General features: G+C 54.7%; 1 protein-coding gene across 1 annotated transcript in view; it reads right to left on the reverse strand.

Annotated features, from left to right (window-relative positions):
- Window positions 1-17,651, reverse strand: part of PEBP4 (phosphatidylethanolamine binding protein 4) — a 229,915-nt gene that overhangs the window by 6,467 nt on the left and 205,797 nt on the right. The window contains exons 5-6 of the mRNA XM_027091967.1: window positions 8,028-8,073; window positions 5,664-5,777 (exon numbers count right to left, since the gene is read on the reverse strand). Of these exons, the coding sequence (XP_026947768.1) occupies window positions 5,664-5,777; window positions 8,028-8,073 (160 nt within the window). The remainder of the gene's footprint in view (window positions 1-5,663; window positions 5,778-8,027; window positions 8,074-17,651) is intronic.

The raw sequence follows: 17,651 nt of genomic DNA on the forward strand, positions 1-17,651 counted from the left end.
TGTGTGTGTGTGTGTGTGTGTGTGTGTTTGAATGGGCACACGTGGGTGTGTCCCCTATACAAACACTCATTGATTCAAAGTCCACAGTGGGGACTTCCCTGGCAGTTCAGTGGTTAAGACATCGCCTTCTAGTGCAGGGGGTGCAGGTTCGATCCCTGGTCGGGGAGCTAAGATTCCATGTGCCTCGGGGCCAAAAAACCAGAAAACAAAACAGAAGCAATATTGTAACGAATTCAATAAAGACTTTAAAAATGGTCGGCATCAAAAAAATCTTTAAAAAAAAAAAAAAAAAGTCCACAGTGGGCTGAGCCCAGAAACAGGTGGCAAAAAAGGGAACGTAAGACCAGAGGTGAGCTCAGGGACTTCCCTGGTGGTCCAGTGGTAACGAATCCGCCTTCCAGCGCAGGGGACACGGGTTCGATCCCTGGTCAGGGAGCCCGCGTGCCACAACTAGAGAGAAGTCCCGCACCGCAACGAAGAGCCTGCGTGCCGCAATGAAAGATTCCCCGTGCCACAACTAACACTCGACACAGCCAAAAAAATAAAAATAAAAAAATAAATACTAAAAACAACAAAAGAAAAGATAGAGGTGAGCTCTTCCCTCCAGGAATCTCTCTGGTCTCATGGTGGAAGTGGGACCCAGGCAAGAGAAAAATGTAAAGAAATACAGAAGAGAGAAAAGCAGGTAACTGAGGGCATACAACAGGGTGCTTTGTGAGCCTGTGAGAGGAGCAGGAGAGGGCAGGGTAGGGTCGCCGACTGAGAGAAGGTGGCCCTGTGGCGTAGTTTTGAAAGGCGCCACGGACTAGTGTCCTGAAGGTGGGAAGGCGGTCCCGGTTTGGGGGAAGGGGGAAAACGTTCTGCCCAGGTCGGCCGGCAGAAGCAAATCAACTGTTGAGTGAGAAGGTGGGCAGGTTGACGTGAATGAAGAAGCAGGAGTCAGTGGGCATCCTGGCAGCGTGTGGTTCGGAAGGGTGTGAACCAACGCAGTGAGTGTGGACCCTCTTCAGACATGGCCCCTCAAAGCATTCGGCTGGTTCCTCTAGAACCTGGAAGTCTGGAGGACAAATCCAAGGCTGCTGTGAGGAAGATGTGTAGAGAAAACATCGTGAATCCCAGATGAGCCCAGAGGCCTTATTCTAGGCTTTGGGTGTGGAGGGCGGGAGCAGGGGGATTGGGCGTGGGGGAGGGGAGTTAACTTGGAGGTCGAGGGTGCAAGTCCAGTGTATTACAGGCCCGAGATAATGCCACAACTCCAAATTTGGGAAGGTGAAGTGTCGCCTTTGGGACAAATAGTGAAACTGGGCCAGCCCTTGTCAGAGGGCACCAGTTCAGGTTCTGTCGGCTTCAGCGTTCTCCCCCATTTGGGATCTGGTCATGCTTGAGCTATGTGACTATCTCCCTCCACTCTCTCTGTGAGCTCCTAGTATCTGCGGAGCTACACCAGGTGACTCCATACATCCACGGCAGCAGGGATGTATTTCTGTACCCATAGCGCCTAGAACGGGGCCTCACACATACTTGACACTTAGCGTCATCTGAATGAACGCAGAGGGCATTGGTGAACCATGCCAAGCGTGGTGGGGAAAACGGAACGGGGAGGAAGGAGCTGTGGATTTGAAAGGCAGGATTTTATAAACTAGGAGCAAGGTGGCTCCAAATCCGCTTGCAAGGTCCCTGCTGTGGTCCCGGCGGCCCCGTATCTGATCGAAGACCTCTACTCAAAAGCGTGTGGGGTTGGTAGGGTGAGTCACACCCTAATTTGTCTGGCAGAACTCGAAGGTGGGAGAGCTCGGTGAGCTGGGAGCAAATCTGTTCAGGGTCATTCACTGGTAGACCAAGTAGTCCAACCCCTAGTCTTGATGATGGAGAAATTGAGGCCCAGAGATGTGAGGTGGCTTGTCCCAGGTCACATGGTGAGAGCTTGAATGTCAAGATCTTCCATTTGCTGACCCCTTGTATGTCATCCTGGGGTCACAGGACAAAGAGGAATCCTGGAGAGGGCTTCAGTCCCCGGTTCTGAGCAATTCCACCTCCCCCACCTCGACCCCCAACACAGTCATACAAGTTCAATGAGAATAATCTCATGCTCCCTTCTCATCCTAAACTTGTCATACACGACTAAGTCCCAGAGAGAGAGGCAACCCCACAGGACTGGGTCAAGTTAACCACCCTCCATGGGTGCCCTTCTAGCTGGGCTCCTGCATACTGACCTCTCGCCCGCAGCCTCCGGACGTTGTTCCTGCTCGTTCATCCAGGGGTCACCTAACCAAGGTTGGCTATGGCACGCATACCCTGGGACTCCCCACCTCCCTCCATGGAAAGAAAACTAGATCAGGGCTTCCTTGGTGGCGCAGTGGTTGAGAGTCCGCCTGCCGATGCAGGGGACACGGGTTCATGCCCCGGTCCGAGAAGATCCCACATGCCGCGGAGCGGCTGGGCCCGTGAGCCATGGCCGCTGAGCCTGCGCGTCCGGAGCCTGTGCTCCGCAACGGGAGGGGCCACGACAGTGAGAGGCCCGTGTACAGCAAAAAAAAAAAAAAAGAAAAAAAAAGAAAACTAGATCAAAGTAAGCCCCAGGGTCCACATTTCTTTTCAGGGCTCCTCATCCTGGCCTCCTGAGTGCTGGTCCAGCCTGGCGCAGCTGGAGACCCCCCAGCACCGTGCAGGTGCTTCAGAGACCGCCAAGGCCTTTGGAATTCCGCCATTGTGCATAGGCTGCTTCTGCTGTTACAGTCGCCCCTTGGGTTCATCCACACCACACGTCTCTAGGCCTCTGGAGGCCTCTTGTCCTCTCGCTCTGGTCCCTCCTGCCTACCACTCCAGCGCCGTCATCTCTAAAGAGTGGCTTTTGCATGTCACTTCTCCTGCGAGCAATCTCCAGCAGCTCTCCAGGGCACCCACCAAAGTCACAGCTGTGCCGAGCTTCTGAGATCCTCCACAGCCTTCTCCCACTTTCTCCTTTCATAACCATCACAGGGGGCCTCCTTCTCACTTTTTAAAACAATCTTTGCCTCTGCAGTCTCCCCAGCCCAGAGCTCCCTTTTTCCTTCACTCTCCTCCTGGCCCACGCCCGGCCTCCTCCAAGTAGCCTCAGGATCATGTGGATTTGTAGATCATCTAGATCCAACCCCTCATTTTCTAGGTGAGGAACCTGAGGCCCAGAGACATTAGCTGACTTGCTTAAAAGTCAAATCACTAGCTAGAGACTGGAAAATCAACATATCCTCACCTTGCAGGAAAATACCTTTCACTCTTCCTGGCTGAAGAGGGTGTGTCATCCTGGAGGGAAAGGGATCCTGGGAAGGGACAGGACTGTCCCTAAGTCCACGTGATCTCCAGTTGTCCGTACAACCAGAGACGCAATTAAGTGCTTAATTATACGGCGCTCTGCATCATTATTTAAGTGTTTCCAAAGGAGATCGTAAGCCTCTTGAAGGCAGGGAGCTTTCCCTGTGCCCTGGATTGTGTTCTCTCCAAAGCCCTTAGTACGGGGTGCGTGGAAGGCGTCACGTGGTATGGCTGGAACCCCGGCCAGAGCTTTCATCCATGAGAATAATTTTATCATCTCCATTTCTGGCAGCAAACGAAACAGCATGGAAGCCAAAGGGACTCCAGGGGCAAGTCTGGTTCCTAAGTTTTCATGTGGATGGAAGGGGGGTGGCCATGGGAGTGCACGACCAACCATAGTCTGGGCTAAGATCCACAGGGACTAATAATGAGTTTCAGGCCCGATGGGTCTCCAGCTTCCCTGCCTGCTGTTGATATCATAGGAAAAGCACCCATGGCTCAGGAGGACGAGCCATGGCAGGGGTGGAAAAGGTCTCTGGTGCACACGCCCCTTTTCCTCCTCTGCCCCTTTCACTGCTCCTCCAGGCATCACCTAACGCTCCTTCCCCCTCCATCCCGCCCTCTGAGAGCACTCGGTCCTACGGAGGCGCCTTCAGGGGACTGTTGTGACCCTGACATTTAACGTGGTGATCGGAGGTACTGCCCTAGTTTATGCGACTCCCACACGTGCGGGGAAGCATCGTGGGCTGAGGTGCTAGTTTCCAGCCCCCGGAGATCACAGTGCTTGGACTGGCGGAAGGGGCTTCATGATGAGACAGGGACCCAGGGACTTGGAGAAATTGATCTTCACCTGGGCAAGATACGTTTTTCTTTCCTTTCTCTCTTTGTATCCAGACTTGAAATGGTGTCTTGGGCAGAGCCATTTAAACAGATTTACGGATTGGCAAGGTGCTGGGGGCACCTGGGGAAAGGTTCAGCAGTGGAAATGTTGCACCAACTCCGCTTCTAGGGCAGTCCAGAGCCTCCTGTGATTGGTGGCCCGTGCTCAGCACATCTGAAGGGCTCCATGCTCCCCTCCTCTCCTCCGGGGCCTGGGGCAGTAGGCTTGTAACAGTGCTTTCTCCGGCTTCCCAGTGGGTGGAGGTTGGTTAGGGTCACTGGGTGAGAGGAAATGGCTGATGACACCCACCCACCCTCCTGTCAGCCTGGGGGATGTGCCCGTTGTGCTCCCAAGTTGGCATTTGTGCATTCCGCATTCTCTTCCTTCCCTCATCTGGGGGGAGGGAGGTGGGGTGGGTCATAGAGTGCACAGGGATTGCTATATTTCCCACTTTCTTGAAGAGAAACCTAAGGCTCGGAGAGGGGGCATGGCCCACACGGGGTCAGATGAGTCACCTGTGGCATCGGCACTGCAGGAGCCAGGTGTCCTGGGCTCCCCAGCTCCCCAGCTCTGGTGGTAGGAGGACCAAGGCCAAGCAGCCTGGGTTAGCCATTGGGAAGCTATGGGAAATGGGTCCTCTGAAGAGTGCCGGGAGGGCTGTTCAGAGAAGCCAATGGAGGGGGCATGGCCAGGGAAGTCTTCACCCCACCACTGAGATGGCACAGAGCAATTAACGACCATTGAAGACAGACCGGCAGGGTGGCATTCCATGGCCCTCTTGCCCAGATCAGACTCAACTCTAGGGTACAATTACCTGCAGAAGTGGTGTGGGGTAGCTGCCTGCACATGCCATTTGAAACTACTGGGGGAGGGCTTCCCTGGTGGCGCAGTGGTTAAGAATCCGTCTGCCAATGCAGGGGACACGGGTTCGAGCCCTGGTCTGGGAAGATCCCACATGCCGCGGAGCAACTAAGCCCGTGTGCCACAACTACTGAGCCCGTGTACCACAACTAGTGAAGCCTGTGCGCCTAGAGCCCGTGCTCCGCAACAAGAGAAGCCATCGCAATGAGAAGCCTGCACCCTGCAATGAAGAGTAGCCCCCGCTTGCGCAACTAGAGAAAGCCCGCGCGCAGCAAGAAGACCCAATGCAACCAAAAATAAATAAATAAATTAAAAAAAAAAAAAAAGAAACTACTGGGAGAGATGCTTCTCTCTTAGGCTCCAGTTACTCCCTTTGGGATGCTGCCTTATAGATCCACCCACCCCGCTGAAGCCACCATCTAGGACGATGGAACTTCTAGGGGGAGACCATATCTGATGCCAACATCTCTTTGAAGACACTCATCCCGGTTTATTCTCAAGAAACACCACCCTTTGACTCCACCTCCAAGGCTCACGGGTATGGTCAAGGTCCTGACTTCCCCATGAATTCACGAAGCATCCACTTCCACCCCAGAATTCATCCTGGCTTTGAAGGATGGGAAGGCCTTACCTCGAGTTTTGTTTTCTTTAGGAAGGAGAGAGATGGTCTTTCCTTCCTGAAGATAGACGAAGAACTGGTAGCGATGGAAGCCACTTTGTGCTGGTGGGGAAGGAGGCTGGTAGGCTGTGGGTAGAAAAATGAGAGAGCACCCTCATGGGTATCCAGGGTATCCAGAAAAATGGAGCCCACCGCTCCACATCCCACAGTACCCAGGGGTTCCTGGCTATTCTGGGCAGGGGGAAAGAGAATCATTCTTGGTCCTTTTCACGGACCCCTCCTGGGGTCCCACCCTCTGCAAACCACTAGGATTTATCTTTGGCAGGATCTCCTCTTCAGCAGCTTCATTTAAGAAGCACCTTATCTGGGGTGGCGGGAGGAGGAGGTGTGGGCTGGTTGAAGGTCTTGGGTGCTGGCCGGGCTCTTGGGCCTTTCTGGGCCAGCGGGTGTTGGCGTTGTCCTCTTTTTGCTTTAGTCTGTCCTGATGGATGTCCTCCCTCAAGAGAAACTCATCTTCCTCTGCGAGTGTTTTTGGCAGGAGATTTTTATTTATTTTTTCAGCATTTCCTTATGAACTCAATCCCCAAAGAAGCCAATTTCTTGGCTGGATCCGGAGGATCTGGAAGTGGTTACGGGGGTGGGTGGGACTCGGTTCAAAGGTTTGATCATGGAAGCTGTAGGATCTGGGTGCTCGGGGCACCGGGAGCCGACGCAGGCTCTTCCGGAGGAGAATGCCTATCTCCCTTCCTTTCGCTCTTTGTGCGGGAGGTACTCTTTTTCAGGGGAGATGCAGGGTGGGGACATCTCTCATCCTTCCCCCAAGTCTATGCAGGGCCTTGGGGTTTTGCAGGCCGACTTTCGCGGGCCATTCCAGCTGGGCCTCCTTCCAAGAGCGTGGGCCTCTTCCTCCCCCCTTTGCTCCCTTCATCTCCCTTTCCAAGGAGCCAAGCATCTTCCTGGGGGTGGGTGGGGATGAAGTGTTTGCAAGGAGGATGCTGGGGGGAGGGAGTACCGGTACACTGTGGCCCCCTCCCTCTCCTGATCGTTAGACAAGAACCACTTGCTGCTCAAAGCTGTGGAAGCGTTCCTCGTGGTGCACTTCTGGCCACTGGGGCCTCCGGAGTGCCCACAGCCAGGGGAATTCCTGACTATTCATTTCTCCCTGGGTTTTTGCATTGCAGAGCAGATGTATGTGTGTGTGTGTGTGTGTGTGTGTGTGTGTGTGTGTGTGCGCGCGTGTGTGCACGCCCGCAGAATGAGAACAGCACAGGGTGTGCCAGGAGCCATGTGAATTTGTGTGAATTGGGGTCTCCGCTGGGGTGGGTGCAGGTGTTGGCGGAGCCGATGGGCATGGGAGCTGAGGCTGTTTTGGAGGGTCTCTGTCAGCACGTGTGTACATGTGGGTAAACTGATGCTTTTTTACAAACACTGCCAACCAGTGAGGGAACTCAGTGGTTCTATGCAGCTGAGAATTTATCCTTGGGGGAGAGAGAGACGCAACCCCCTCATACTAGGACTTTCCTGAAGAGGTCTCCCTCCAAAAGTAGGGATGAGGAGAAAGGGAAGGGGGACACACTTGCTGAGCCACGTCTCAGGGCCAGGTCCTGGCTAAGTGCTTTCCCTGTGACATCTCCCTAATCTTCACCACAACTTGGTAAGGTGGGTGTCACGGCCATTTTCTGGATGAGGAAACTGAGGCTCTGAGAGGTGAGGTCAGGCCGACGGTCAGTGGTGGAGCTGGGCTTTGAATCCAGGCCCATCTGGTGCCCGAGTCCGCGTTGCTTTATGGAACCATGATGCTTGGTTGGTTTTTCTTGCTCAACCCTTTGCCAGAGGCCAGCTCACCACCTGAGCATCCCCTTCAAGTTGAGTGGAGGGCATGCCCTTGCTGGCGGGATCCCAGAGGGAGGGGAGGTGGGGAGCTGATGGTGAGAATGGGGGTGGGAAGAGGAGGGCATCAGAGAAAAGGGAGGTCCACGCAGCCACTCGCAGCCACATGGTGGGACTGGGGCAGGGGAAAGAGAGAGGGGGCAGAGGGAAGAGAGCTACCTGCCAATCCCATGGAGTGGGGGCGGTTCTAGTTCTGGGTTCTCTCCCAGCGGAGCCCTGCAGGTTACTGTGGGCTCCATTCCTTACTGGTTGTGTGACATGGGGCAGGTGGTTCTGTGCCTCAGTTTCCTTCTCTTTAAAATGGAGATATCGATGGCAGCGACCTTAAAAGGCAGTTGTGAAGATAAGATCAGAAGGTCCAAGTAAACCGCTGGCTGAGCGCTTTGCACACTGTGAAGCGTCCACATAAAGTTGTATCACTGTGATTCTTGTGGTCACCCTCACTGCCCTGGCTGGGGGGAAGGGGCGCTGGAGGGTCTTACTCACGTGATAACTCCTGGCCCTGAATCTTCCCTTTCTTCATGTCAGCGCCCTGAAAATAAGAGACAGGCACAGGCGAGGGTCACTCCTGGGGCAGCAGGAGGCCATGCCATCACACTTCGTCCAGGTGGGCCCTGCTGAGTTCTTTCTCTCGGAGGGAGTAGGCTGGAAGAGGAGGAAGCTGTCTGGCTGTCCTGGGGGACGCTGCCAGAACGGGCCGTGGGGTTTGGAATGGTGCCTTGCGGGTCTGGGGAGAGAGGACAGCTGCAAACATTGCTGAGGGTGGCCTGGTGGCGAGGGATGGACCCCTGATCTCTGGAGAGCCCGACAGGACCCTTCCAGAAGGGCTGCCCCACTCTCACCATCTGTGCCCCCAGGCTGGGCCCAGGACGCACCTCTGGGGCCTGTGGGGTCTGGTGAGATCTAGGGCGGGGCTGACCATCCTCACTGCTTGCCCATCCTCTCGGGTTCTCTTTGGGGCCTTCAGAATACTCGGCCAACGGCTGCCTGAGCAGCCAGAAGGGCAAGGAAGGGCCGGAGGAGGCCGGACTCCCTGATTCGGAGGCAGCTACTTCCCCCAGCCTCGACCGGACTCAGCCCAGCACCCTGGGCCGGTGGGACAGCTTCGGTTTCCCTCTTTCTCTTCCTCCCCCTTCCCTCCCTTCTCCCCTCTGCTCAGTGTCTGTGGGATCATGAGGTGATCCCGGGGCGTGGGCAGGGGGGACGCGGGTGCTAATTACTGTTTGTGCAGGACCCGGAGATGCTCAGATGAAAGGCACTGGAGCTGGGGCCCTGGTTTTGTGCCACAGCTCAGGGCGCCATGCCAGGGAGTCCTGCGGCCCCTCGGTGTGGGGTTTCATAGCCTTAATGATGGTGATTAGCCTGGCTCTTCACTGATTCTGCCGACACCTAAGTGTGCCCTGGCCACCTTTACACTGAGCCCTTGTGGTGCAGACCCTGCTCCTTCCCCTGGAGAGAGGTGCTCAGGGTGGAGATGGGGGGCGATGGGGATGGGGGAGCGTGAGGCTTCTTCTCAGTTCTCTGTGGAGATTCTCAGACTCACCTGGGTGACCCAAACCCTAGTGTGGTTGACTTTTTACCAAATGTAAGCCCCTCCCCGCATTCCAGAGCCCCTCCCCCACCATTCTCCTCTTTAGGCGGCAGCCTGCCCTCCGGCTGTTCTCACTTCGGGCCTTTTTTTTTTTTTTTTTTTGGTACGCGGGCCTCTCACTGTTGTGGCCTCTCCCGTTGCGGAGCACAGGCTCCGGACGCGCAGGCTCAGCGGCCATGGCTCACGGGCCCAGCCGCTCCGCGGCATGTGGGATCTTCCCGGACCGAGGCACAAACCCGCGTCCCCTGCATCGGCAGGCGGACTCTCAACCACTGCGCCACCAGGGAAGCCCCCCTTCGGGCCTTTTTTTCCAGAACGTCCCTCTCCCCCAGGCTCCTCTGTGTCCATCTAGGTTACCTTTGGTCGGAGGAGGGGCAGGAGACTGCAGAAGGACGGACCGCCCCCCCACTTTGAGCCCCCCTCCCTCCGTTTCCTTCACGTCCTTTGACATCCCTGCCCCTTCCCTCCCCCTGCTCAGGAGCGTCCAGGAGCCTGTCAGACGCAGCAGAGCGCTCTCCCTCTGCCTGGCCTTCCCAGCACAGCCCCCTTCCCCTCAGTATCAGGCCGGGGTGTGGCCAGGGGTCACTAGGGTGCCAGGACGGGGCGGGGGGCACGGAGGCCCCTCCCCTGGATACCCTTCTCTCCCGGGAGAGGCGGGGAGGGCCCTAGGCCTCGCAGCCACTCTCCCCAGATAGGTCTCTGAAGCCGAGCCCAGCCCAGCCTCCTCTGCCTTCCCAGCCTCCCCCTCATTCCTTTCCAAGTCATCCCGGCCAGCAGTTTGTTTAAACAAAACAATAGCAACCTAAGCCGCCTGTTTCTTTTCAATTCCCCACAGGCTCTGGTCCCACCCAGAGTGATAAACAGGCCTCTCTCCTGGTGAGAGCGCAGGGAGGGTTTGAGGGTGAGGATGGGCCCTGGGCCCGTGAGGTCAGAGCAGTGTGGAAAGTCTGATGGCAGCCTTGGTCAGGGTGGGGAGGCTCTCCGTCCCTCCCTTTCACTCCGGGGAGTCTTTTCTCCCCGACTGGGGCCAGCTTGGCAAAGACGCACGCAAAGCCTTGGATTCGTCAGTAGAGCTGGCGGCCCTGCCTGCCCGCCTTCCCCTGCCCGCTGCCCCTGAGCTCAGCTGAGGCAGCTGCCGCCGGCCCCGAGCAGAGGGCACTGATGGCTTTGAGCCTTTAGGGTCTCTCCGGAGCTTGTCCCATGGACAGGTGCTGGTCCTTGCTGGAAGAGCACAGAGTGAAGGCTCTGGGGAAGGCCCAGGCCGTAGAAGGGCTCCCTGAGTGTGGTCAGCACGGCTGGTACGTACCCGCGTTGGGCTGAATATTGGCGAAGCTCCCTCTGGGCCGTAAATCTTCCCTCCTTGGTCTGTCCTTGGGGGCCTAAAATTTCTACCGCAGAATCAATATCTGGTGGGGGACTCAGGAAACTAAAGCCAAAGGGTGAGAAAGTTGAGTCCCCAAGGTCAGACGACTTGTCCAGAGACTTACGAGCAGTGAGTGGGAGAATCCCAGAATGTTCCAGGAGGAGGGGGCCCCAGGCCCTTCGACCTTGGACCTGCAGTGCTGACCTGTGCCTCTTCTAGGACATCATGACCATCCCATCCCTCCTCTAGGAGGCGTTCTGGGGAAGACCATTATTAACGTACACAGATATCACCCAGAGGTCTGGGGCTGCTGTGGAAGTGGCCTACCTTTCCCCTCACCCCATGTGAAAACGTGAGGTCTCCTAAAACATCTTCGTGGCTTGGTGTGTCACATGTAGCCTGAAGTCACCTTAGAAAACTGGAAGCCTCTGGGGACGGGAGAGATTCAGGGACATTTTGAAGGCAAGAGGGGGAAATCTATCGTTCAGAGCACTTCCCAGGGAGACTGGGCTGAGGGAAGTGCCCTGAGGGTGGCGATGAGCCCAGCATTTGAGGACCAGACCCCATACCTGTCAAGTCTGAGCACAGCAGAGGTTTAGCAGGAGAGCCTCAGGAGGGGAGGGGCTGCCTCACCTCCACCCCCTCCCCAGCCCCCAGGTACGCTGCTCCTCTTGGGCACCGGGCACAGACAAAACTTCCTTTCCCTTACTATAGCTAAGACAGGTGGACATTTTCAAAAGGAACTTGTCTAAATGCTGATTTTAAAAAAGAAATCATGGCCTAAATGACAAACAGTATAAAAATAGTTGGATTTCTAATCCTCAAGACCACTGAGAAGCCCAGGATGGGTTTTTCAGGAGTCAGGACAGAAGCACCGGAGGTGTTTGGTCAGTGTGCTTTGGGAGGATGTCCTGGGCCCTTCTAAGACACGGGGACTCGGTGGGCTTGGGAGAGCATCTCCTTTCCTTATCAGCATCCTCTGGAAATGGGGAGCCCGATACCCATCACCCTCTTAGCAAGGAGAGGGGAGGAAAGGGCACAAAATTGCTCAATCAGACCCTTAAATGCTCAGGATATAAGACAGCCTCTCCTTTTTCTTAGAAGTTGGTGCCCGATGTGTGCATGTGTGCATACGTGTGTGCATCCGTGTATGTACACGTGCATGTGTGTGTCCATGGCTTCCTGGCATGGGAATTAGCACAAATTATTCTAATTGCGGAGAAGAATCTCAACTCTATGGACCCTTTGCAGGAACTTCCTGGTTTATAGAACACGAGATTTCTTTTCCAGCTCTCTCCCACCTCAAGAACCCATTGCTGGCTTCCCTGGTGGTGCAGTGGTTGAGAATCCGCCTGCCGATGCAGGGGACACGGGTTCGAGCCCTGGTCCAGGAAGATCCCACATGCCGCAGAGCAGCTAAGCCCGTGCGCCACAGCTACTGAGCCTGAGCTCCAGAGCCCGCGAGCTGCAACTACTGAGTCCACGTGCTGCAACTACCAAAGCCCATGCGCCTAGGGCCCGTGTTCTGCAGCAAGAGAGGCCACGGCAGTGAGAAGCTCGCGCACCGCAAGGAAGAGTAGCCCCCGCTCACCGCAAATAGAGAAAGCCCGCACGCAGCAACGAAGACGAACACAGCCAAAAATAAACAAAAATAAAATAAATAAATTCATATATATATAAAAAAGAACCCATTGGGTCTTGTTAAGCTAGTTTGGAACTGGCACATGAGATGCTTAAGAAAAGTTGAGGTTCAACGGAGAATCACAGCAACTGCATTCTTGGACCAGGGCGATGCAGACTGTCGCACCAGAGTTGTTCTGAGTGGCTTGTCTCAGAGCAAGTAAAGAGCACAGTGCTGGAAGCTGGGAGCTGCCCTCCCGACCCCCCAGCCTACATTTGTAATGAGCTTTTAGGGTTTATTCTCCAGGGCACTGTCCAACCAATGGATCTCATAGCAGCCCTTGTGTGGGATGGGCAGAGATTGGTCTCCCCATTTGACCGGAGAGAAACACGGAGAAGCTTCAGCTTCTCAAGGTCAGGGACTATGTCCTCTCCATCTTTGTAGCCCTTAGGATGCTTTGCACACAGTAGGGGTAGTAGATGTCATCCATGCCCTGGCCCATCCCCTGGCTCACCGGCTCCACTTTCAACCTGCTTCTCCTGGTCCCAGGGCCAGCACTGGCATCCCGAGCTCACTTCACCCCCTGTGCATTAGGGCAGGTGTGCTGGGGCGTTAATGTTCCCTGGCAACGGCTCTTAACCAATGGCTGATGGGAACTGGTGCGTAAGTGCTCCAGGTACCCCCAGTGGAACTTGTTTGCTCCTGAACCTTCCTTGGGTGCCTTCCTTTTCCTGTCTTACCCGCTGCCTTACTGGTGCTCTCTCGTGTCCCCTTTAAAATAAACTACTTGTACTGATATCCTTGTCTCAGGCTCTGCTTCTGGGGGACCCCAAGCTAAGACAGTAAGGGTCCAATAAACATCTGTGGGATGAATGGAGAGAAGAGTGAAGGCTTTGTCCAAGGTGTCCTAGGCAGCTGACTCTTGGTCCTGACCTCTTCCGATGAGACCTCACTGCTGCTGTCTGGACCTGGATCCTTCTGCCCTCCCGGGCCAGACCCTAGAGTTCCCTGACAGAATTGGTCCCTGATATATTAAGCCCTTGGAAAACCACAAAGAGATGAGCCAACTAGATGAAAGTCACCTCGATCTTTCATTTCTTGTCCCCTTGGGGACAGCCAGAGAGCTACATTCCCTGAGAATGAAGGGTTCAGAGATGCCCCTCCCCCAGGCTGGGGAACCCCTTAGGTAAGATTTGGATTGTGAGGTCTGGAGGCTGGGGAAGGGGCCTGGCTCAGCACTGGGCCTTGCTGGGAGGCTGGCCCAGTTTCTTCACTTCCCTTCAGTTACCTCCAGGCAACTGCCCGCCCACCTGGGCTTACGTGAAGGCCCCAGGTACTCGGGCTTGCTGACCCCTCGAGCAGAGGGTCAGCAGCACATTTCCTTGAGCGTTAGGAAGATGATTTAATCTCTTCATCCACCTCTTTCCATCTGGGCGGGAGGATGTAATCGCTTCTCCTGCCTGGCTTCAAACCTCAGGCAGAGTGGGAAGTTGTACATTTTGATCTCTGGGTGGGTGGGGCGGGGGGGCATCGAGAAAGCCCTGAACTGGAAATGCGAGACACAGAAGGGTGTGGTGGAGACGAGGAAGAGCCGAGGGAGAAACGAGCAAAACTCGGGGGGAAAATGGGGAAAATAGGACAGAGTTCCAGGCTCTCTGACACTGGCACCAGACGAGAGAGCTCCCTGCTGTTTTACACAGCTGCCTGCAACCTGCCAAGTGGCAAAGGATCTAGGAAAAGGCGCAGGATTGGAAAGTGCTACCCAGCAATCTGTGGATTCTGCAATTCACAAGGGGTAAGTCAGTGGAAGGCACTGACAGCTCCTGGGCTCTGAGATCTCCAGGGGCTGCGGCTGCCGGGCCGCCTAACACCCACCTGGAGAGGACCCAGCCCCGGAGACTGTACCTGCCCCAAGGGAAAGGCTGCGATCAGTTAAAACGATGGCTTGCTTTTTTGCCCTGGGGCTGGGAAAACGGGGGGCCGGCCACCAAGGCGGGTGGAGTGGAATCCGTGGGAAGTGGTGAGAAGGAGGCACAGACATGAGCCCTTCTGGGAGCCAAGTGCTTCCAGACTCCAGGGTGTAGGATGGCCGATTATTTTGGGCACTGGTTTCCCTCAAGAAGGGTCAACATCAAAGACCTGATAGTCTCCTCCTGGCACCTTCATGGGTGGCGGACTGCGTGGCGTTTCCTAAAGATGGGCTGCACCATCTTTAGAAGACTCCAATGGATGGCCAGGAGATTCTGGTATTTGGCTCCAACTGGCAACAGGACCCTTAGGGTTTTGATTCCTAGTTTGGCTTCAGATCTGGAGTCAGTTACTTCCCTGGGTCTCCAGATGCCAAAATGAGTTGGGGTGAGGTGGGGTGTTGCTGGTCTGCTTCTTGGCGTAAGTAGTTACCCAGATGGGAGGAGCTTCACCACTCTCCACAACACTGGGTGAAGAGGCAAGATTTCCCAAGGCCGGGGTCAAGGTTGCTTGTGGTCTAACAAGTACAGGTTGTCTAAGCCCTTTGTTCCAGGCCATATGGAGATGCGAGTGGTTCCCAAATAAGCCACCGTGTCTTGCACCTGTGTGTATGTGACACTATCTAGCATAGGGTTAGCCCTGAGGCATGATGGCTGGGAGATGGGTAGATAAATGAATCAGTTAATGAGAACCCCTGTGAAATCGAAAATAAGAACATGAATTAAGACACATTTTATGGTATTGAGGAACTCATGGTCTAGGGGGGCAGATACATCAATAAAGAAATAACTGTATTATAGGTCTAAATAATTGCAGTCTATAGGAAATGTTGAAGGAGCAGAGAGGAAGGAAATTGTAATTGCTTGGGGGTAGTAATCAGGGAAAGCTACTGAAAGGGGGCTGTACTCGATCCGGGCTTTGAAGGGTATGTAAGAGTTTTCCAGTTTTCCAGTGGACAGGATAGGGAGGGGAGGGGCAGTTTACATTGAGGAAACTGTATAAGCAATCTATAAATATGTCAACAAGGTGTGGCAAGAACAGGTGGGTCTGGAAGAAGCTCAAGTTGAGGCTGGAAATGTAGGCTGGGGTTAGGCTTGAATGGCAGGCAGTGCTTCTGATTTCTGAGAATTGCAGCCATCAGCAAACCAAACTTTGGGCCCACAGACCCCAGGCAAGACTCTTTCTGTCTTCCAAATGCTCAGCAACTGTATCCCAGGAGCATCATCAAAGGGGGTTGGTCAGCTGCCTCTCCGGTCAAGAACAAATCTGGGTGGGGTCAGCTTTGGGACACTGCCCATATGTGGCAGGTCAGGGCTGGATGGAGCTGAACCCTGCGACCATGGCCTCACCCAGAACAGGTGCGCCTGGGACCCCTGAACCCCAACCCATCCCTTTTACAAACCGTAACTTTTTCAGTTTTAGATCATTAAAGGACAGCATGTTCATTGTAGAAAAAATTTAAAACACAGAAGAAAATAACTGGAAAGAAAAAGAATCCCCTGGATCATTCTGCATAGAGATAGCTGCCCTGAGAGCACCAGGGCTCCCTTCTTTGCATCTGGGTCCCAAAGCTTCTCGTCATACAAGTGTCAGCTTTGAGCCCCTGGTCCCTTCTGGGGTCTGCATTGGCTGGACTCCCATCTGCTTGGGGAAACGTGCCTTAGTTACTCTCAGTATCTGAAGCTCAGAGACTGGGTTGGACCTCAGGAGATGGTGGACCCAGCCCTCTTTGACCCTGGCCTGTCACAGGTCACCCATTCTCAGGACGTAGCATCTAGGTAGGGTTAGGAAGAGGGTGGAAAGGAAAAAAAGGAATAAAGAACACAACGTATGGTCTTATTAAACTTGTCCCACTTAGAAATAGCCAAGAAATGTTAAGATAGATTGAGAGCAAATATCATGAGATGACAGCTAAGTATAATTACTATGCATCAATGTCAGCTTAGGCTAAAGACGGCCGTTTCTAGACACACGGAACGAACGCTGAAGCTTTCGGGACCAACGACAGGTTGCCGGAATGGCTCATTTACCTGGAATCATGTAGGGAATTGGATGTTTTTCATAAGAACATTTCCCTGATCTCTTGGATCTTATATTTTTAGCTCCCCAACTCCTTTCATCTTAACTATTTTGGATAGCGATCTTATTAAAACACTAGTTCTCATGTTCTCCCACACACACACACACACACACACACACACACGGATAATACCTTATGTAATTTTAAACACCATTGTGGTTGTCACAGTGAGTAGCCAGTTTTGCACCCTGCGACAGCACAGGACTGTAATGCTCAAAAACAAACACAAAGAACGGGCCGTTCAGCCTTCCGCCTGCTCAAACCTCCTCAGGGTCCAATAATTTAATATTGACACAGTGGTCAGTACATAAAGAAAGGGGAACCACCTCTTGTGGGGCGCCTACAACGTGGCAAGCATTCCGCCAGCATCTTTTTTTTCTTTTTTTCTTTTTTTTTGCAGTACGCGGGCCTTTCACTGTTGTGGCCTCTCCCGTTGCGGAGCACAGGCTCTGGACGCGCAGGCTCGGCGGCCATGGCTCACGTGCCCAGCCGCTCCGCGGCATGTGGGATATTCCCGGACTGGGGCACGAACCCGTGTCCCCTGCATCGGCAGGCGGACTCTCAACCACTGCGCCACCAGGGAAGCCCTCCACCAGTATCTTTACGCAAGTTAGATCACTCCGGTCCCCGCCTCGCAGCCCATTTCCCACTAAGGTGCGGTGACCCTCAGGACACCCACCCCTGCCGCCAGCACTGCCAATGGGAGGATGAAGACCCTCGGTCCTGCTGAGGGAGCTGAGCTTCGTGGTCTGGCTTCTGACGCTGCAAGAACCAGGGAAATGTTGCCATCTGGTTAAAAGCAGCCCCACTGGATCCGTGACTGAGCTGTTAACACAGCCGTTCCAAAGGGCAACCTGGGCTTCAGCCCAATGTCATTACCAATTAGCTGCACGACTTTGAGAAAGACACTATTTCCCAGCGTGTCAGTTTCCATACCTGTAAAGTGGCTGTGATAATGATACCTGCCCTGGTTTCCTCACAGACTCGTGAAGATGAAATTAGGAAATGGGATAGTCTGAAGTCCCACAGTGCCATCTGAGGGTAAGGGTCATGACGGCTCCCTTCCCCGGGCTCAGCGAGGAAGGAGAGGCGTGAGGCCACTGCTGCCCAGGCTAGGCGGGGAGACACTGCCCCCAGCCTCCGTCAGTCCGCCCTCAGAACCCATCCCGCGAGCTGTGACGGGCCCAGGAAGTCTCCTGGCAGGGTAATGGCTGTGCCGTGGGCTCGGCAGTTACTCAGCTGTAAACGTGGGGCCCGTCTGCTGGGCCTGCATCAGCCAGGGTGCGCAGAGCGCGTGGCACATAATGTTTATGAATATGCCTTGATGAGGGGCATTAGTATCTCCTAATGACACCGTCTGAGCCTGGCCTCCTTCCTTCTCTTGCTCCTCTCTCTCCCCCATCCCGTGGAGACACACACCCACTCACAGACAGAGACGAGGGCCCCCGGAGGAGGGACAGGAGGCAGAGCTGTCCCAGGAGGCAGGG

The sequence above is a fragment of the Aethalodelphis obliquidens genome, unplaced genomic scaffold, assembly GCF_003676395.1.
Source record: "Aethalodelphis obliquidens isolate GAN/ISIS:26980383/991018 unplaced genomic scaffold, ASM367639v1 scaffold74, whole genome shotgun sequence".
NCBI lineage: Eukaryota > Metazoa > Chordata > Mammalia > Artiodactyla > Delphinidae > Aethalodelphis > Aethalodelphis obliquidens.